Consider the following 23189-nt stretch of genomic DNA (forward strand, 5'->3'; position numbering starts at 1 on the left):
ATCTTCTTTTTCTTTTGACCCTTTAATCATTATGTAGTGACCTTTCTTGTCCTTTATAATGATTGTGCATTGAAATCTATTTTATCAGAGATTAATATCGCTACTCCTGCTTTTTTCTGTTTGCCATTTGCTTGGTATATTTTTTTCAACCCTTTTATTTTTAGTCTGTCTTTATCTTCATTTTTCAGGTGTATCTCTTGTAGACAACATATTGATAGATGTTGGGTTTTTAATCCAATCTGCTACTCTCTTTCTCTTCAGTGGTCCATCTTTTACATTCAGTGTGATTATTGAGAGTTATAGTTTTGTTGCTATCATTTTGTTGAGTTCTTTTTGGTAGTGTTGCTGTTACTTTGGCCCATCTTGTTTTCTGTGGCACCTCTATAAGAAAGATGTCTCTCAGTGTTTCTGGTAATGCTGGTCTTGTTTTTACAAACTCCTTTAGATTCTGTTTTTTCTAGGATTATCTTGATCTCTCCTTCATATTTGATAGACAGTTTTGCTGGGTTGACATTTGTGTTCCTTGAGTGTTCAATATAGGCTATTCCATTGTTTCCTTGCTATCATGTTTTCTACTGAGAAAGCAGCACTTAATCTTATGTGCTTTCCCTTGTAGGTTACTCTTTGTTTCTCCCTTGCTGCTTTCAGAATTCTCCCCTTGTCTTTGGTTCTGGCAAATTTGACTATGTCTTGGAGTTTTTCTTTTGGGGTCTATTCTATATGGACTTGTCTCAGGTGCTTGAATATATATTTTCTCATTTTCCTTTATGCCTGGAAATTTTTCTTTTGATAATTCTTCTACAACATTTTTGGTGCTTTTCGCTGCTTCTTTCTGTTCTGCGATTCTGATTATGTGCATGTTATTTCTCTTGAAGATGTCCCACATTATTCTTGGGTTTTCTTTTTATCTTTCCATTTGATCCTGCTTTTTGTTCTAGCAGATCAGTGGTGACAATTCTATCTTCTATTTCACTGCTTCTGTGTTCCATCTCTTCAACACTATTCATGTATTCCTCCATCATGTTGACAGCATCTGAAACACTGGTCCTTATATTTTGAATTGTAGTTTATTATTTTTCCAGAGCCTCTAGTGCCTTGTTTGTTTTGTATGCATTGTTTTGGATTTTTTTCTCAGTTCCAGGTTTTTACTTGCAATGTCCTGTAATTCTTAAAGTGTGTCTTTCACTCATTGAAAATATTCAATCATTGTTCCTTCAAATTCTGTGTCAGAAAATTTCATCAAATTTTCTGACTTCAGGAAATCCATTGATACTTTGTCACTTTTTTGGGGTGACATCTTGCTTTGGTCCTCTGTAGGGGATAAGGTAGTCTGCTTCCTACATGACATTGCTGTGCTAGAGTTTTTCATGTCTGAGGTGATAACAGGTTCTTGATCTGAAGTCACAGCTCCAGAAGAAGGTGGGGAAGCTACTCTGCCTTGTTTTCTCTCTGCCTTCAGACTCAAGGAAATATCTGCTTTCGGTCAGTAGAGAAAAGGTCTGTAAAAGCAGCCTCCTCTAGCAAACAACTGCTTTAGCTAGAGCAGCCCAAGGTGCTCCAGACTAAAGGCAGTTTATGGGTTGAATGTGAGGAGACACAAGGTGGAGTATGGAGACCTTATTGGAAAATCAGGAAGCCTTGGTTTTTCCTTTGAGAATGAGTTATAGCTGTCTCACTCCCTTCCGACTGAGCTTAAGGGGTCCCATGAGATCCAGCCAAACAGCAGTGACCCCCCCCCAAAAAAGTACCTCACTTAAGTTCCAGTGTTGCTCCTCTATCCTCATTATTTCTGATATCTATTTCTTCAGTCTTCTCTCTTTTTTTAATGCTAGATTATTTACAAAATTAAAATACATTGTTTTTCACACCAGAACATTTCCATTTCACTCATTCCCCATTAAATAGTATGACCCCATAATTGATTCCCCCCCCTTATTTCCTCATCCATCTTTCCCCTCCCCCTTTGAATTCTCATACTCCCTCTACAGTGATGGTTTTATACAGTATTTGTGGGACTAGTTAGTTCACTCAGCATAATGTTCTTCAGTCCCTCTCAGGTAATAATTTTATACTGCTTTACATACAAAGTTCATATATATTGTTTTTACACCAGCCCTTTCCCCTTTCCTTTACCAATTCCTCCCTTCAGCCATCAAATTGTGCAACCCTATTCTTAAGCTCCCCCACCCCCTCCTTGGATCCTCATATATGCTCTACAATAACGGTCCAATACAGTATTTGTTTTTATGAGACTGAGTTCATTTACCATAATGCTTTCCAGTCCCTCCCAGGTTAAGTATTAGTTTATAAAACCATTGCTCCTGTGTGCTGTGTAGTATTCCATTGTGTGAATGTACCATAATTTTTTCAGTCCGTTCCATTGTGGTTGAGCATTTGAACTGTTTCTGAGTTTTTGCTATGGTGATTAATGCTGCTATGAACATTTTTGTATGAGTCTCTTTTTGTGCCTCAGCTTTCATATTCTTGGGGTATATTCCAAGTAGTAGAATAGCTGGGTCATATGGAAATTCTATGGCCAGCTTTTTGAGAAAATGTCAAACTGTCTTCCAGAGTAGTTGCACTCAGAGTTCATAGTGGGATTTTACAATCCCACCAAAATTGTGTATGAGTTTATATCCTGCCATATCCTCTCAAATGTTTATTACTTGATGCCCTGCTGAACTTTGCCATTGCTGCTGAAGTAAGATGGTATCTTATTGCGGTTTTGATTTACATCTCTTATTGTCAGTGATTTATTTGGAGCATTTCTTCACGTGTCTGTTGGCCATCCAAATGTCCTCCTTTGTGAAAAGTCTTTCCATGTCTTTTGCCTATTTTATAATTTGATTTTCAATCTTCTTCTTCTGGAGGCCCTGTAGGATTCTGTAAACTGTCATTATGAGACTCTTGTCTGAGATGGTAATGCCAAATGTTTGTTCCCTGTCAGCAGGGTTTTGTGGGGTTTTTTTTACCCTGTTGAAAAAAGTTTTTGATGAGCATAGAGATTCACTCTTTAGAAGATCTCATTCATAAAGTATAGCCTCTTCAGATTGAGTAGTTCTGGCTGCATTTGGTAGTCCTTTTATACCATACACTATCCCTTCTTTACTTGGTCCCAGTTTGTCTCTTAGGAGTTTTATGGGCTTTATTCTGAGGAAGCTGATCTACCTTAAGTTGATTTTTTGTATATGATGTGAAAGGTGGATCCTGTTTCAGCTTTCTACAGGTAACTAACTTTCCAGTTTTGCCAGCACCATTTGTTGAAGAGGTTCTCCTTCTTCAATTAACAGAGAACTACTAGAAATACAAGCTGGATTTAAAAGAGATCGTGGCACTAGAGATATTATTGCCAATGTCAAATGGATTCTGGCAAAAATCAAAGGGTACCAGATGAATGTCTATCTGTGTTTCACTGACTATGCAAAGGCAGTTGAGGGTATGAATCACAACAAATTGTGGCTAACCATGAGGAAAATAGGAATCTCAGAACATTTAATTGTGCTTATGCAGAACTCATACTTGGACCAGGAAGCAGTCTTCAAAACAGAGCAGGGAAACACTGCATGGTTCAAAATCAGGAAAGGGGTGCATCAGGGATGCATTCTCTCTCCATATCTTTTGGATCTATATGCAGATCATTTGGGAAGCAGGGATCAATGAGGAGAAATGTGGCATCAAGATTGGAGGAAGACTCATAAACAACTTGTGTTATGCAGATGACACAACCCTGCTTGCTGAAACTGAAGAGGACCTGAAGTGTTTGCTGCAGAAGATCAAGGATTATAGTCTTTTACTGTGGATTGAAGCTCAACATCAAGAAGACAAAAATTCTCACCACTTGGCCAATTGCAGCCCAATGATGGTTGGAGAAAGATTGAGGTTGTTAACAATTACAGCTTATTTGGTTTCATTGTAAACACGCTTAGCACCAGCAGTCAGGAAATCAAAAGGCTAATTGCATTGGGAGAATTTGTTATCAGGGACCTCTCCAGAGTGCTGAAAATCAACAGTGTCATTCTAGAAACTAAGGTATATCTAATCCAGGCCATGGTCTTTGCAATTACTTGCTGTGCATCAGAGAGCTAGAAAATGACTAAGGATGACAAAAGAAGGATCAATGCTTTCAAATTGTGGTGCTGAAGAAGAGTGTCAAATATGAACTGCCAAGAAAAAAAATAGGGTCTGTCTTAGAGAGAGTGAAACCAAGTTTCTTCTTGGAGGCAGAATTTTGAAGCTCCATCTCACATACTTTGAGCATATGGCCAGGAGGGACTGATCTATGGAGAAGGACATCATGCTGGGGGGGGGCGGGGAACAGAGAGCAAGATCCCAGATGAGATGACTTCATACACTAACTGAGGCAATGGGGGTTGATGTGGCAGAATTAGTGAGACTGGCTCAGGACAGGGCAAGATTCAGAGCTGGTGTACACAGGGTTACAAGTGACTTAACGGCTCATAACAACAACAACATTGTTTCAGTCACTGTGCCAATCCATCTGGTTGAGAGTCTTTCAGTCTTCCTCTCCTTCACTGATCCTTCACTTTTCCATTCATAATGTCCCTTTCTAAGAAATAACATCTAATAATATCCCCAAGTATGGGAGTTGAAGTTTCATCATCTTTGCCTCCAAGGAGCACTCTGGCTGCACTTTCTCCAAGACATAACTGCTTGTTATTTTAGTGATCCCTGCGATATTCAGTACTCTTCTCTAACACTACAGCTCAAAGCACCATTTTTTGTCTGTAATCTTTATTGACTATTCAACTGTCAGATGCATAGCAAGAAATTGGAAAGACCATGGCCTGAATTAGGCATACCTTACTCTTCAAATTGATTCAAATTACTCTTTAGTAATTTGAAGAGGTCTACAAATCAGCATGTGGATTTAACAATAGCATTAGACAAAACTGAGAAGAAAGTGGGAAAACATGCTAATAGAAAAGAAAAATGACCAAATGAAGCTCAAGAGGACAAGGATATGGAAAAGAATAAAATATTAGAACTGCATATGGAAGGTAAATGTCTCAATAAAATAATGTGGATTATGTTCCTAAGGCAAAATAGTCTAACAGAAAAATTAGGAAAGCACAAGATAATTGTTGTTGTTAGGTGCCTTTGAGTTGAGTATGACTCACAGCAACCCTGTGAACAGTGAATCTGAACCCCGTCTTATCTTGTGTTATCATCACACTTCCTGATACACTAGAGCCCCCTGAGGCAGTCACCATTTCATTCCTCCTATTTTAGTGTTCCTCTTCTTCACCAACCCTCCACTCTTAAGCATCACATTCCTCTCCAAGGAATAGACCCTTCTAGCAACATGGCCAAAGTATGTGAGGTGAAGCTTCATCGTCCTTGTCTCCAAAGAGCACGCTGGCTGTACTCTTTCCAAGACCTATTTGGGTTTTTTTGGCAGTCTATGGAATGTCCAGTGCTCTTCTCCAACACCATAATTCAAAAGCATCAATTCTTCTTCTGTTCATTGTCCAGCTCTCAGATGTATAGCAACTGATCAGAAAGACAATGGCTTGAATGAGATGTACCTTAGTCCTCAAACTGATATCATTCCTCCTCAATAATTTGGAGAGATCCCTAACTGCAGACTTTCCCAGTGCAATGCATCTCCTTTTTCCCTGATTGCTGATACCAAGGATGCTAATTGTGGATCAAAGTAAGATGAATTTGTTGAAATTTTTAATCTTTTCTCTATCCATCATCAAGTTGTCTATTGGTCCAGTGGTAAGAATACTTGTTTTCTTAACATTGAGATACAATCCATATAGGAGCTGCATTCGTAGATCATCTGCAAGTGCTTCAAGTCCTCTTCAGTTTCAGTAAACTAGGTTGTATCATCTGCATAACACAGGTTTTTGATGAGTCTTCCTCCAATCTGTTTATAAGTTGTAAATATTTTGATTGCATTAATAATGGAAGTGTTCCATCCCACCTTTTTAGGATGCAGCTTAAATGACAAAAAGAAGTTCATATGTTAGATGTTGTGTGTATTTGACAGGAAAAGGAGGAAATGTCTAATGTAATTGATTTACTTATCTAGTTCTACTGTCACAGAAGAGAATGACTTTAAACAAAATGTACTTTCAAAGTTTAGAAGGCTATACATTCAAATCTATGACACTGGCTCTAGGGGAAGGCTGTCTGTACTGTGGAAGAAAAAAAAATCTTATCTTCCTTTTATTGTTTTTCTGAGTGTGTCTTAAAAGTTTTCACAGGCAATCTATCTTTCTGTTTTACTTGCTTGCTTGCTTCTGTGTGTAAACATATCTTTTTATATTTACAAATGGTTCAATTTAAGACACACTGTACACTATGTTTTAGTAACAAAGAAAACCCTTTCTGTGTGGAATTGGATCCATAGGTGTAAGAGTTAGAGTTTGTATTTTAAAAAACAAAATGAAACAATAACTCATACTCACTGCTACTGGGTCTTTTCCAACACATAGCAGACTTTCAGTTGGATTTCTGAGGCTGTGAATCACAAAACAAAGAGACTAGTCAGGCCTGTTCAGTAGTGTTTGAAGACAGGTGTGCCTGATGCAGGCCATGTTCTTTTCAGTCACTTATTATGCATATGAGGGCTAGACAATAAATAAGGATGACAGAAGAAGAATAGATACCTTGAGTTGTGGTGTTGTATCAGAATACTGAATATCCCATGATCTGACGAAAGAACAAGTATGTCTTGGAGAAAGTGGGGCCAGAGTACAGCTTGGAGGCAAGGATAGCAAAGAACTTTGTCTCACACACTTTGGGCAGACTGCTAGAAAAGGCTGTTGCTTGGAAAGGGACATCATACTTGGTAAATTGGAGGATCAGTGAAAGAGAGAAAGACCCCCACTTAAAGAGATTGATACAATGACTCCAACAATGGGATCACGTGTGTTAGAGATAATGAGGATGTCTTAAGAAATGACAGGATTCAGATCTATTGTTCTTAGGTCACTATGAGTTGTACTTAATTCAACAGCAAATAACAATAACCTAGACAGTCCTCTAGCACTCACCTCACTCATTGCCATTGACTTGTAACCAACTCATAGCTAACCCTCCAGTGGATTTTCAGAGACTGTAAACTTCTTCCTGTGCCATTTACAGCCTCTAAAAACCAGTTGCAGTTTTGAGTATGAATTTGTTATTACTAGATGGCAATGGACCATAAGAAATCACACAGGAGGAGATGGTTGAGCTTTCTCCTCAGTAGGATCTGTTTGATTCAAATCAATTGCATTTAGTCATTTTGCCAGAAGAATAGAGGTGGTTTGGTTTTATTTTATTTTTTCCCTCTTAATTTACACTAAGGAAGTAAAGATTGTAAACACTCAAGCTCTTTTTTATTAAATGACTCAGGAATTAACAGGAGTTGTGATGTGATGTGATGTGATGTGATACAGATACTCCAGTGAGTTTTCAGAGGCAGGAAATCTCATGGAAGGAGATTGCCAATCTTTTTCTTATAGAGCATCTGGTGTATTTGAACTACATGCCTTTAGGATTGCATAGGTTCTAACCATGAGAGCTCCCTAAATAGATTATAGACAGATGTTTGTTTAGATAGATGAAGGGAAAGGCAATAAGGAATAAGTGAATGATTGAGATTTTATCAATAAAGACAGAAAAGACAGAAATGAAAGTGTCATAGAAATTTAAATTACAAAGAAGAAATAGGGAAAATGTGACTACATTGTAGGCATTAAAACTAATGTTATAGAATGGTTGAATAAAAAAATTAATTTGCTTTTTAATCCTCCATTCAAAGTTCAATTAAAAAATTGTTAATTAAAAAAAAAAACAACCAACAAAACACAAACACAGAAGATACTCACTGGGAGCTACAGGCCTCATTACTTTGGCAGTCAGGTAATGGAGCCTGTTTTTATGCCAGTAATAATTTTATTTATCATCATCCTCTGTGTATAGCTTTTTCCCTAACTATGAAAATTTATAAAGATGTCACAAATAAAAGCATACATATATACTGTATAATAGCTCTTATAACGTAATAGTTACTGCTATAAAAATTTATATAAGTGGTTATAATAACTCTTTAAGAAAAGAACCCTGATGGTGAAATGGTCAAAGCATTTCAGCCACTCAACAAAAGTCTTGCTATTCAAACTCTCTACCCACCAGAAGGAGAAAGATGTGACAGTCAGCTTCTGTAAGGATTTACAGCTTTGAGACAAGTTCTTCTCTGTTGTATAGATATGCTCTGAGCCAGAATCAAGTAAACTGTAGCTGGTTTGGTTCCTTGGTTTTATAAAACTGTGATATAGATGTACAGTGATGTTTATTTTTAGTCTGGTGGTTTTATAAGCACTTAACTACAATAATAAAATCTGTTTGGCTTTAGGTTTCCTCAAGAACTGAACATGGGAAAAGTAAGTGCTGAAATAATGTGGACCCTTTTTGCTCAGGATATGAAATATGCACTAGAAGGTAATTACAAATATCTGTGTTATTAGAGTATACGTATTATTTAAATTTGGAGTGTTGTGTTCATGTTTTTCAATATAAAGAGTTGACACACTGAAATGTTTATTGTTGTTGTTGTTGTTATGTGCCGTCGAGCCGTTTGCGACTCATAGTGACCTATGCACAACAGCCCTAAACCCTGCTCTGTACTGCGCCAACCGCACTGCCTCTGATACACCCATTCCAATTACCCCAGTCACCGAATCAATCCATCTCATACAGGGTTTCCCCTCCTGCGCTGTCCCTCCACCCTTCCAAGCATGATGTCCCTCTCCAAGGACCCGTCCCTCCTGGCAACATGTCCAAAGTATGTCAGACGAAGCCCCAAAATCCTTGCCTCTAAGGAGTAGCTTGGCTTAATCCTCTCCAAGATGAATCTGTTTGTTTTCCTGGCAGTCCATGGTACATTCAGTACTCTTCTCCAGCACCACAGCTCAAAAGCATCCACTCTCCTTCTGTCCTCCCTAGTCATTGTCCAACTCTCTGATGCGTAACAGGCGATTGCAAATACCATGGCCTGTATCAGGCGCACCTTAGTCTCCAGAGAGACACCGTTGCTCCTGAGTACTTTAGAAAGGTCCCTAACAGCAGACTTTCCCATCGCGATATGCTTTTTGATTTCCTGACTGCTGGTGCCAAGAGTGTTGACTGTGGAGCCGAGCAAACTAAAGCTGTGAACAATCTCAATCTCTTCGCCATCCATCCTGACGCTGCCAATTGGTCCAGTGGTGAGAATCTTTGTCTTCTTTACATTGAGCCTCAGTCCATACTGAAGGCTGCAGTCCTTGACCCTTCGCAGCAAGTGCATGAGGTCCTCCTCAGTTTTAGCAAGCAGGGTTGTGTCATCTGCATAACACAGATTGTTAATAGATCTTCCACCAATCCTGATGCCACAATTCTCCTCATAGAGCCCAGCCTCTCGGATAATCTGCTCTGCATACATATTGAAAAGGTATGGAGACAGGATGCATCTCTGGCATACACCCTTCCCAATTTTGAACCATGCAGTTTATTACAGTGAATGTTTATTACATGAAATGTTTATTACAGTGTTAAATTTTAGGATGAAGATTAAAGAAGTTTCATTTTAAATTTATTGTATATTGTAAGAAGACAGAGGTCTTGAAGTATTCAAATGTTTGTTGTGTTTTGTTTTGTTTTTAAATGCATAGTTTTAGTCAGGGGTTTTAAACTGCAGTGTCATAAAGACCATTTCACTTGTAGGATAATGTGCAGAGTAAGGAATATTTTATGATAATGCATTAACCAAAGCAGAACACAATGAGAGCCATGTGATTCATGCTTGACCAGGTATCTGTTGTCCTTGTCTTAGAAATAAAATAAAAATAAAAAAAAAGAAATGGTATTCCCAATTAGACATGCTAGAAATCTGACACTTCAGTTTATTCCAAGAAAGTGGCAATACTTTTCACCAGAAAGTTTACCCTCAGTGAGTCCAAAATAAAATATGTGAAAAGAAAGGAAACTTCATTCTCAGGTGAATAATTCTATAAATATTCTTTGAGTTATTTACAAAACAGAATTGGTAATAGAGCCATAAATTAACCTAGCATTTCTGTCTTCTAGGAAACAATAGCATAAATGAATTACTTTCTTCTCTTATTCAACAAATCTATGTTGAGCTCTTAGATACTACATGTATGTATAAATCTATATAAAGAAATGTAAAATTAATTTCAAATAACAATGAATTAAATGTGCTTCAAGTATGGTATTTCTATCTTTTATCAGATGTTTACTTATAATAGGTTAACAAATGTGTAAATAATATAAAAACAGTATCACTGACTTAAGACTATTATAAAATGCAAGTCTAAGACCCAGAAGTAAGTAATAATTTTTTCATCTTAACATTGTGGCATAATCATTTTCCCAAGAATTTGGTTTTTCCTGACTTTAAAAAAAATATCAGCTTAATTGTTACATAATTTATATGCCATGAAATTCACCTATTTGAAGTGTACCATTAAATAACTTTTAAAATTTTTGCACAAATTTTCAGAAAGTCATGATGAATAAAGTACCAGGAGTCACTTGGACTGCATATGGTTCATGCATATTTTTTTTTTACAAGAGCGGGATTTTTAGTGCAAGCATTTTGTCATCCTTTTATCCATTCTACCTTAGAAGAAACTCAATATGAATTTGCTTACTTTAGTTGAATTGCAAATAGGACAACCCTATAAACACAAAGATTATAGGTGGCCTAGTGGCGAGAAACTATGCTGCAATCCCAAAGGCATATGGTTTGAGGCCACCAGCAGCTCCACGGAAGAATGATGAACAATCTCCTCCTGTACTACTAAAGGCCTCTGAAAACCCACCAGAGGGTCAGCTATGAATTGGTTCCAACTATATGGTACTCAACAACAACATGTTAGTATACTGAGCATGTTTAAGCTTTTAAACGTTTGTGGGCAGAAAACAAGAAAGTGGGGAACAAAAGTCAGAAAGTTTTATGGTTTACTGTTGTTATTGTTATGTATGGTTGAGCCACCTGTGAGTCATAGCAACCCTATCTATAACAGCTCTGAAGCCTGCCCTACCCTGAGCCAATCTCAGTGACTTTGACACACCTGCTCCCATTGTACCAGTTACCATATAAGTCTGTCTTGTTGGGGTCTTCCTCTCCTGCGTGATCCCTCCATCATTCTAGCCTGATAGCTTCTCCAAGGACTGATTCCTTCTGGTCATGTGCCCAAATAATATGAAAAGGAGTTTCAAAATTCTAGCCTCCAAGGAGAATCTTGGTTTCACCCTTTCCAAGACAAATCTATTTGTTTTACTGACGGTCTGTGTTATGTTCAAGAATCTTTTCCAGCACCACAACTCAAAGGCATCTATTCTTCTGTCATCCTTAGTCATTGCCCATCTCTCTGATGCATAGAAAGTAATTGCAAAGACCATGGCCTGGATCAGGTGCACCTTAGTCTCTAGACTGACATTGTTGATTCTCAGTACTCTAGAGAAGTCCGTGACCTCAGATTTTCCCAATGCAATTTGTCTTTTGATTTCTTGACTGTTAGTGCCATGAGTGTTGATTGTGGAGCCAAGCAAGGCATAATTGTGGGGATTTGTTTTTTCCCCTTAAAAATCATTTTTTAAAATTGATATTTTAATGAAAATTTATAGAAATCTTTGGTTTCCATTCATTAACTGTTGCACATTTTCCTCTCTACACCCCACCCCCAATTTGCTTTTCTCTTTAAGAAAATTCTTTCACTATTGGATAATTTCCTTCCTCCATTCCACCCCTCAGTCCACTTTGCTATGCAACTCTTATTCTGGGCTGTTGTCATGCAAATTTGCTTTAGCCAGTTCTTTCCCTCATTTATTTAAATGCAATGTTCTTTATTTATCCCCTCTTTTCTTTGTTTTCCTCAATCCCAATGTCAGTCCTTTTTTATAACAGAGGCATTATGCAGTATTTGGCCTTTTGTGACTGAGATATTTCACTCAGCATTTGCAAGGTGTAATTGTTAAAAACCTTAGCTCTTCTCCATCTATCATGGAGCTGCCAGTTGGCCCAGTGGTGAAAATCTTTGTCTCCCCTGTAGTAATTCAAAGCTTCTCAAAATATTTATTTTATTTATAAAATGAAAATAGTCCCCAGGTTGGTGTGAGACTGCAAAGAAACCAAAAGTATACTGTCAAAATTTTATATTAATAATTCAAGGTTTAAATTTAAGAAAAACATGTATCAGAGTTATGGCCACTCTCCATACTATTCAATCTGTATGCTGAGCAAATCATTCCATAAACTGGACTCTATGAGAAAACATGTATCAGGTTTAGAGGAAGACTCATTAGCAGACTGCTTTGTGCAGATGACACAACTTTGCCTGCTCAAGGTGAAGAGGAACACTTGCTTCTGAAGATCAAAGACTACAGTCTTCAATATGGATTTCATCTTAATGTCAAGAAAACAAAAATTCTCACCACTGTATTGATAGGCCACATCATGATATTGTTGTGTTATGTGCTGTTGAGTCATTTGCGACGAATAGCGCACTATGTACAACAGCTCTAAACCGGGCTCTGTCCTGTGCCAATCTTATTGTCTCTGACATACCTACCCCCATTACCTCAGTCACTGAATCAAACCATCTCATAGAGGATCTTCCTCTCTTGCACTGTCCTTCCACCCTCCCAAGCATGATGTCCTTCTCCAAGGACTGGTCCCTCCTTGTAACATGTCCAAAGTATGTCAGATGAAGTGTCAGAATCCTTGCCTCCAATGAGCAGCCTGGTCTCATCCTCTCTACGACAAACTTGTTTGTTCTCTTAGCCATCTATGGCATATTCAGTACTCTTCTCCAACACCCCAGCTCAAAGACATCAATTCTCTTTCTATCATCCCTAGTAATTGTCCAGCTTTTTGATGCATAGCTAGTTATTTCAGAGACTATGGCCTGAAACAGGCACATCTTAGTCTCCAGACTGACATCGTTGCTTTTCAGTACTTTGAATAGATCTCGGACAGTAGACTTTCCCAATGCAAGTCCTCTGATAGATGGGGAAAAGATTGAACTAGTCAATAATTTAATTGTTATTCCACAGACAATACTCTTGATACCAGCAGGCAGAAGACCAGGAGACATACTGCATTGGGACAGTCTGTAGTCAGGGACTTCTTTAAATTGCTGAGGAACAATGATATCAGTTTGGAGACTGAGGTGGGCCTAATCCAGACCATAATCTTTTCAGTCTCTTGCTATGTGTTTGAGAGCTGGACAAGGAATAAGGATAACAAAATTTTATTCCTTTGGATTGCAGTGTTGCAGAAGAGTACTGAATATCCTATTTACTGCCAAAAGAATAAACAAAGAAAGTGTATTGGAAAGAATGGAAGCATATTACTTCTTGGGGGCAAAGATGACAAGGCTTCACCGAACATTACTTTGGCCATATTGTTAAGAGAGGCTCTTCCTTGGAAAAAGACATAAACCTGAGGAAAGTGGAGTGTTGGGGAAAAAGAGAAAGATCTTCAATCAGATGGATTGACACAGCAACCGCTGCAATGGACTTGAGGATGGCAGAAATGATGAAAATGGCCAGTGTAGGACAGGGTTCAGATCTATTGCTTGTTGGGTCTCTATGGGTCATATTCACTTTATAGCCCCTAACACCAACAGCATGTTAACCTAAGGAGAGGGGAAATTATTTTTTATGGGAAGTAAAAATCATCTAAATCTAAAAATAGCCTTCTTAAGAGATTATTTTAAAGTGTCTAGGAGAAAGTTCACACTTTAACACATTCTCTACCTCTCTGCTTTTTGCTTTGAGAATTTCAGTCTAATAGATGTTTTCAAGAAATTTGTTCTTTTTTAAAAAGAAAGAAATAATTAGAATAAAATGTGAACGAAAACTATCTCACAGAGTAGAGAATGTATATTTAAAAACATTTCACTGGCAGGCTCTTTTAAACATTGATAGTAATGTTCTTACTCTACCTATTTGCCTTATAGAATGCTGTTAAAATTAATTGACTGTGGAGTAGTGCTTCAGGCTGCTGACCTAGAAAGGCTCTGTGTTGTTATTATATAAATTGAGCTCCATAGTTCATCTTGTGATTAAAGCATCTGAGCCTGACTGGTAAGCAACCTCGGATGGATCCCTGTCAACAGAGGAAAGAGCTGGTTAGAATTACGGACTTGCAGTTTTTTCTTAAACTTCATAAACACATCAGCAGCTCGGAAGAACTAGAATAATTAAAATACAAAACAGCATTATCCTCCCCCATATGAGCTAACTTATTTGGTTTTTATATTTGGCATTAATCACCTTACAAATTTGATCCAACAACTTCTTTGGAGATTAACTTCGTGAATAAAATTAGAATATATTACCTCAGGGGAAAAAAAGTAAATACACTTCCTATCGTAATAAGTGTAGTTAGAGAAAAATAGGTGAAATATCTCCGTTTATATTTTTTTCTCAAGAATTTCTCCTAAAGACTTTTAGTTTTATGCAGGGAGCTAAAAATACAGGTTTTCAATTGACTAAGACCTAGGTTTTAATTCATACTCTCTCCCTTTTCTTTTACTTATATTTTCTATGATTGTGTGCATGTGTTTTAAACTTAAAACTGTTTTTTTCCACGTACATAAAACTGGGACAAAAGCTTCATAAAGTTGCAAAGAAAATCAGGAACAGTGAACAAGAGAATAGTTTCCTAACATACGCTGTTTTTGTGTACAAGAGTCAGAGCCAATCCATAGCTGACACTTTAGCAGGTTTTCAGAGGTATTTTAATCACAAAGGAGGAGATTTTCTCTCTTTCTTCCATAGAGACCAGGGTGGATTTGAATGATGTGCATATTGCAGTACAGCTCTTCACCACTAGGCCTAGTACTTTGTAACTTTTCACCTAACAAATAGTACTTCGTAGTAGCCATTATTATGACAATCTTGAGGATAGTAAATAAGAAATTAGAGAAAAATTCTTAATACCATAAAAATATCCAAAGTGCTCTATAAGTATGAAATGTTTTCTTGATAATTCTCACAGAATTGCTGACATTTAATTTTATTCAGTTACCTTTTTTTCCTGAGAGTTCTTAAATCATGTCAGTCCCTGTTCAGAGCACCAGTTGTGTAACATATGTCTATGTCTTCAAAGTCTTTATTAAGAGCAATTCTTGGTAGGCCCCAAGATAGCAGCCAGATGGCAGGTTGGGCCCACAAGGATTCAGGTGACTACTAATTGATAATTCTGCAAAAGAGAAATTGCATTCTTTGAAATGGTTATTCTAACAAGGACTCATGTCTGTATTTCAAGTCATATACTAAAATTACATGCACACAATGGATGAGAAAGGTGAATGGGGTGAAGGTCTAAGGCATTTTTCAAAATCTCAAGTGACTCTCTGAGTAGAAACAATTAAAGAATTATTGAAAATAAATTAGTTCAAAATAGCTATTTTAGTTAATTAACTTAGGCAGGGGTGGAATTAATTAACATATGTAAAACACAAATTAGGACGTAATTACCAACCTTCTTTCAACTGATGCTAGTAAAATGTACTCTCATAGTGCTCTTCAAACTTGAGTATGTGTCTCTGAATCTCCAAGTGATCTAGTAAAATGCAGAGTCTGATTGAGACTCATAATAAAGGCTAACTTTCTACATTTTTAGTAAGTGTTGAGGTGGTATCCATACTGCTGACTGGTAAACCACAAATTGAATAGCAGATCTTCAACACTAGTTAAAACTAACATCACAATTATGAATACTCTATTCTTTGGTACTTGGCTGCTGTTTAAGTATCAACACATCAAGATTCTCAAACTGATTCAGACAAGCTATTAACTTTTCCCCTTACCGTTTTCTTCATTCTCTTAGTAACATTTGCTTATTGAATAATTTGTGACACTTACTTACTCCTTTCATATTTACATCTTGGAGCTTCTCTTAAAAGCATTATGAATCCTCTAGTGTTTTTTCTCTTCACATGTAACCTTAAATGGTGTGAAACAGTGAATGCATGCATTTATAAAATCTATGTCTACAAAAGAGCAAAAATCCAACTATATGTTTTATCCTCAAAAACCTACATTTTACTTATACACAATATTTCTTGTAAATGGAGACATTATTCTCTAAAATATATGATTTTACCATTTATTTTCACATTATTATAACTATTTGAGCAAGTATATAATAATCAGATGTGTGAGCAAATATGAAATTATCTTTCATTTACACAGTGTGTATGCAAGTGTATGTGTGTGTTTTAAATGCGCTGCATGAGGGTGGGGTTGGAGGAGGTGCGGGGGGTGGTTTTTCTTTTGCTTTTCAAGGAGAGGAGCAAACGGGGGGGGGGGGGGGGGGTGGGCAGGGAGAAGGGTGCAACAATGAATGAATGGAATTGCAAAATCTCTGTAGATGTTCACTGAAATGAAAAATAAATTAAAAAAAAATACACTGCATGAGTGTCCCCACGGTGTTTACTCTCGACATGGCAACTCCTAGCCCTGTGGCTCTTAGGAATCTGTTGACCTATTAAAGCCTCCAGCTATTGAAGGTTTTAGCCCTAGTGTCTATAGAGACTCAGAAAGCTTCAAGAATAAATTTCTTCACAAGACCCACAAAAATCCAGTGGTTCCCATAGGCTTACCTATGGCTGTTACTACTTCCACTGGAGCCAGAACCAGGGCTCCCAGCTCATGATACGAATCTGGACTGCTGCCCAGGGCTTCACAATCGCAGGCATTTTGACGGGTCTGGCTTTATCCGCTATGAAGATTCTACATGAAGGAAGGCCCTAGCTGGGTCTTAAATGCATCACAAATATTCCACACTCCAAGAACAACCACTCATGATGCCAAGAAACTTTGTCGTTTATCTCCACTGACCCCTTGTTGATTAGGGAAAGAAGTGGAGTTCCTCAAGGCCGTGAGTCTTAAAATGTTGAATACTTCTTTTTGTCTTGTACTCTCACTCCCTATTTAATAAAATACAATTCACTTGTAAAAAAAAATACTCTGCATGGAAAAAATAGTGGGTTCACAGGGCATTGTTGCTGTGCTTCCTTAATTAATTGTGAATTATCTCTTCTAGTAATTTTTGGTCATGAGACTTCCCCTTTCTTAATTGTTCCAACTCTCCACTTATTACTATATCTTCTAACAGAAGGACACCTTCGGCTTGGTAGCATAACTTCCTTTCCACTAGGCCAATGTATCTCTCTCTCTATCGTTGTCGTTGTTATTGTTGTTTGGTGCCTTTGAGTCGTAGACGACTCATAGCCACCCCATGAACGAACAGCCTGAGCACTGTTCGTACATATAGAGTTTCCAGAGGCAAGCCATTTCGGAAGTGGATGCTGCTCCTGCTTCCAGGCTTGATTTAGTCGGGAAGCTCCAGCCAACACTGTCCACCATGGGTACCCATTACCACGACTGGTGCTCAGGCTGTTCATTCACAGGGTCGCTATGAGCCGTCTACAACTCGACAGCACCAAACAACAACAACAGAAGGCCAAGTCTAAATGGACAATAAATGTGCACAAAATTAAGACAAAACTGTTGCTGATTTTCATTATTCAGTATGAAAGGAAGAAGGAAATAGACTGAGCCAAAGCCATTATCATAAAACTCAATGGGGAAAAAAAATGCAGAAAAGGAAGATATTGATGACTCAACTGAAGGCGCATACAACTTACTTGTTAAGAAATGTTTATAAGTATTCAGTAACAGATGAAAATGAGTCTTCATTATGGAAGAATTAAAGACTTAATTTGTATACTCAATTAAGTTAAAAAGAGGTTCAAGCCTGTTATTCATAGGGTCGCTATGAGTCATAATTGACTTGCAGGTAATTGCAAGTTCAATTTGTGTTTAGAGTTTCTCTCTCTCGCCTTACAATCAAATTCCAAATAGAATAAATTTTTTAAAATATTTGCATTTTTTGCCTTTGAAAGCCCGCTGGAGGGTCAACTGTGAGTTGGTTCCAACTGGTACCTAACAACAAATCATTATTTTCTTTTTAATAGCATGAAAGAATGCCTTTTGAAAAATTTAATGAATTTTAATGCTGTATGAACTGTACATTTTTGAAGAAGGTAGGTGGCAAAATTTATTCAGGTGACTAATTTTATCATATCTTAACTGGTAATTTTGGTAACAAATTTTATAACACTTTGGTCATATATATTTCTCTGTACTTTTTTCCAGGAAATAAGGAGCTTATTATTATACCATTAGTGTATTGAACACTCTTTAAAACCCCTCATCATCCAGTCAATTCCTACTGATAATGACACCATAGGACAGAATAGAATTGCTCTGTCGGCTTTCCAAGCTATAATCTTTACAGAAGCAGACTACATCTTTTCCCCCCTGACTGTATGATCTTACTATTGACATTTTCAGTTATATGAGATTGTGAGTTCTTTAGGTGCAAAGCACCATGTTTCATTTCTTAACAGAAGGCAGACACATGTTGTTGTTCAGTAAATACTACTTGAAATAGAATCCAATATGTGGATTGTACTAAAACAATGTGCTTATATATCCACACCCTCCAGTTGTCTTTGAATCAGTTTCAAATCCTGGGACCCCATGTGCTACAGAATAAAAGTTTAGGGGGGTTTTGCTTGTTGTGGGTTTTTAAAAAATTATTTGTTGACTGAGTTTTGTCTTTTCATTTTGATTGTTCTTTCCCTCCCCCCCTCCCTTTATTCTTTTGTAATGATTCATTACAACCAACTCCTAGTTGACTCGACAGTGGGTTTTCCGGGGCTGTATATATTGCAGGAGTAGAGTGCCTGTCTTCCTGCTGAGGAGCAATTGAATCAAGACAAAGATACCTCCTTTGGGTTAGCAGCACAACTTCCTGCCCATCAGGCCACCAGAGCTCCCTAATTCTGTAATCTCTTTGTTGAGTATGTATGTATATATATGTCTATATATATCTATATAGATATATCTATATCTATCTATCTATCTATCTATCTATCTATCTATCATCTATCTATCTATCTATCTATATCTTTTCCTACTCCTTAAAGGGCAAGGACTGTAATATTTTATATGCATTGAAGTTCAACATCAAGAAAACAAAGATTCTTACCACAAAGCCAGTTGGCATCACCATGATGAATGAAGACGAGATTGAAATTGTTAACAATTTCCATTTGCTCAGTTCCACAATCAACTCTCTTGGCACCAGAAGTCAAGAAAGTAAGAGACAAATTACATTGAGAAAATCTTCTGTCATGGATCTCTCCAGAGTATTGAAGAGCAGTTAGTCTACAGACTAAGATCCTCTTGATCCAGGCTGTGATCTTTACTATATTTGCTGTGAGAGATCTGGACAATGACTAAAGATGACAGAAGAATTGATGTCTTTTGAATTATGGTTAAGGAGAAGAGTATTGAACATAGCATGGACTGGCAAGAGAACAAATTGGTCTATCCTGGAGACAGTGATAACAAATTGATCCATGGAGGCAACATTTTTGAGGCTCCATCTCACAAATTTAGACATGTAGCCAGGAGCCACCAGCCTTGGAAAGTACATCATGCTTGGAATGGTGGATGGACAGCACAGAAAAGGAAGACTTGGATGAGACGGATTGATAGCACTAACTAGGATAATGGGAGTAGGTGTTAGGAAACAGTGAGATTCTCAGGATAGTTCTGGCTCCAGAGTGATTGTACATAGGGTTGCTAGGAGACACAGTCAGCTCAATGTCACATTAACATCAACAACTCCTTCATAATGCAGAAAAATCATTTTGTCAAATGACTAGTCAAGTGAATTATTAATCTGTGGTTTATATCTTGTGGCCTTTAAAAAAATCTTCCATATATCATGATATAAAGATCATTGATTAAGTCATTGAAAAGAACCCTTATGAAATAAGTTTGAGATTATTGCTATTTTTCAGTTCTTGGAAAAGTATAAGATTAGTGTTTGTTCTTTAAAAGTTCAGTCATATACTCTAATGATGTCCTGTGAAGTTGGATTATTAGGTAGATTACACTTTTATTTTTGTCAAACATTATAAAAAATTTAATTTTTATCAAAAAGTCATAGAGATTTCCCAGTTCTCTTTGAGTAATGTTTTCCCCCTTTTTAAAATACTTATGTTTGTTTACACACAAAATTCATATACATTGTGTTTCATTCATGTAGTTTTTGTACATTCCTTCAAACACATTGTTTCATATGATAATTCTTATACATTTATTTTACAAAATTAGTTACCATTGATCTATGCTTACTATTTCCCCACCTTTTCAGGTCCTCATTGGATGTTTCCTAATTTCTTTAACACCTTTCTCTGCCCAACAAATTCTGCAGCCCTGTGATTTCCCCGGCCCCTCAGCCTCCCTGCCCATTCGCCTTCCCCCTTTGGACTTTTACATACCTCTTACTAATTGTTGTTATGTGCTGTCGAGTCACTTGCTACTCATAGCGACCCTATGTACAAAAGCCCTGAAGCCTGCTCTATCCTGTGCCAAGCTCATTGTCTCTGACACACCTACTCCTACTCCCTCAATCACTGAGTCAATCCATCTCATCAAAGGTCATCCTCTCCTGCACTGTACCTCCACTCTCCCAAACCTGATGTCCCTCTCCAAGAACTGTTCCCTTCTTGCCATATGCCCAATGTGTGTCAGACAAAGCTTCAGAATCCTTGACACCAAGGAACAGCCCAGCTTCACCCTCTCCTGGACAAACCTGTTTGTTTTCCTAGCAGTCCATGGTATATTCAACACTCTTCTGCAGCACCAAATCTCAAAGGCATTAATTCTCTATTATACCTAGTCACTATGCATCTCTCCAATGCATAGCATGCAATTGTGAAGACTATAACCTGGATCAGGCACACCTTAGTCTCCAGCCTGATATCATTGCTCTTCAGTACTCTGAAGAGGTCCCTGAAAGCTGACTTTTCCAATTCAATTGTTCTCTTGATTTCCTGACTGCTGGTAACAAGAATGTTGACTGTAGACCCTTCTGTTTTTTACAGTAATGGTCATATGCAGTATTTGTCCTTATGAGACTGAGTAGTTCACTCAGCATAGCGCTCTTCAGTCCCTTCCATGTTATATAGCATATTTTTGTATCATTGCTCCTGAGTGCTGTGAAATATTCCACTGTGTGAGTGTACCACAATTTCTCAATCCATTTATTTGTTGATGGGCATTTTGGCTGTTAGCATTTTCTTGCTCTAGTGAATAATGCTGCTATGAACATTTGTGTCTCGGTTCTAATTTCCTTGAGGTATACCTAAGTCATTTGGAATTTCTTTGCTCAGCTTTTTGAAAGTATGCCAAATTGCCTTGCAAAGTAATTGTACCATTTTTTAATTTCATCAATAGTGGGATATTTACAATCTCCACATCCTATCCAAAATATATTGCTTGTTGTCCTGTTAAGCTTTGCCATCGCTGCTGGAATGAGGTGGTACCTCATTTAGCTTTGTTTCGCATCTCTCTTATGTCCATTGAGCATTTCATCATAGGTCTATTGACCATGTAAATGACTTCTTCTGTGAAAAGTCTTTCTATGTGTTTTGCTCTTTTTGTAACTGGGTTATCAGTCTTCTTTTTTTTTTGTGAAGATTCTGTAATATTCTATAAACTTTTATTATGAAACCCTTTTCTGAGGTGCCCTTGCCAGTCTTTTTCTCAGTCTGTAGGTTTTCTTTTTCACCCTATTGGAAAAGTTTTTGATGTTCAAAGGAACTTAATTTTTAGAAGGTCCCATTCATCAATGTTATCCTCTCCTGGTTGTGCATTTCTGGCTGTATTTGCCAACTTATGTATGTCATAGGCTAGTCCTTCCAAGTTAGTCCCATTTTGTCTCTTATGCTTTGGGGCTTTACCCCTAGGTCTCTGATCACCTTGAGATGATTTTTATGCATGGTATCAGATGTGGATCCACCTTCAACATTCAGTAGGTAGAAGTCCAGTTTTGCCAGCACCATTTGTTGAAGAGATTGTCATTTCCTCATTTGATAGATTTTGTTTCCTTTCAAGTGCCAGTTGACCATAAGCAGATGGATTAATTTCTGATTGGAGGCAGCAGTGACATCCACTTCCAAAATAGCTTGCCTCCGGAAACTCTATGAACTTGGAGAAATGATCAAAGTTATACAAGTGTTCAGGTATTTGATTCATAGGGTCGCTATGAGTCGTCTACGACTCAACAGCACTTGACAACATATTGACATTGTATTAATCATGTAGATTACCTTTGATAGTATTGTCATTTTCACTATATTAAATCTTCCTATCTTGCCAATGGAAGTTGATGTGTCAGAACCAGAAACTGGTTCAGGATAGAGCAGAGTTCAGATTGCTGTACATAGGGTCATTATGAGTCACAGGTGACTCAAAGGCACATAGCAACACATGAACATGCAACAATTCCCCCTTAGGTTTCTTAGTGTTTCTCACAGCACTGTTTTGTATCCTTCTTTTATAAAGATCTTTTGTATCCCTAGTATGTCTGTTTACAAGTATCTCAATTTGTGTCTGGCTATTTTAAATGGTGATCTAGCATCAAGAAGCTCTGCTGCAATCCCAAAAGCACATGGTTCGAGGTCACCAGCTACTGTGTGGGAGAGGATGGCAGTCTTCTATGCAATTAACTGCATCTGAAAACCCAGCAGAGGGTTAGCTATGGGTTGGATCCAGCTAGATGGTACACAACAATAGCGTTGGAAATGGTATTTCATTCTTTGTTTCCTTTCTGTGGGGTTTGCTTTGTTGGTTTTTTTTCTTTGTTATTGTAGAGAAATCCCACTAAATGTATATTTTTCTCTCTTGACACTCTACTATACTGGTGTACTAGATTTAACAAGGGTTTTTGTTGTTGTTTAATCCTTGGTGTTTTCTGTGTACACTTCATATCATCTGCATATAGCAACAGCTTTACCACACCTTTGCTTGTATAGATATACCTCATATAACTGTTATATCCTTGTCATATTGCCCTAGCAAGTACTTCCAATACAGGATTGACTAGGAGTAGTGAAAGTGAGCATTTTTGTCTGGTTTCTGTCCACAAAGAGAATGACTTTAATCTTTCTTTATTGAAAATGATGTTGTCTCTTGGGTTTGTATTTATATTTTTACTATGTTGAGAAAATTCCCTTCTATTATTATTTTGTTGAGTGTTTTAATCAGGAAGGGGTGTTGGATTTTGCCAAAGG

General features: G+C 37.5%; 1 protein-coding gene across 1 annotated transcript in view; it reads left to right on the top strand.

Annotated features, from left to right (window-relative positions):
- Positions 1–23189, top strand: part of UNC13C (unc-13 homolog C (C. elegans)) — a 912374-nt gene that overhangs the window by 617144 nt on the left and 272041 nt on the right. Inside the window, exon 18 of the mRNA XM_006898243.1 lies at positions 8372–8457. Coding sequence (XP_006898305.1) covers positions 8372–8457 — 86 coding nt within the window. The remainder of the gene's footprint in view (positions 1–8371; positions 8458–23189) is intronic.

The sequence above is a fragment of the Elephantulus edwardii genome, unplaced genomic scaffold (assembly GCF_000299155.1).
Source record: "Elephantulus edwardii isolate Elephantulus edwardi_28Jun2011 unplaced genomic scaffold, EleEdw1.0 scaffold00225, whole genome shotgun sequence".
Classification (NCBI taxonomy): domain Eukaryota; kingdom Metazoa; phylum Chordata; class Mammalia; order Macroscelidea; family Macroscelididae; genus Elephantulus; species Elephantulus edwardii.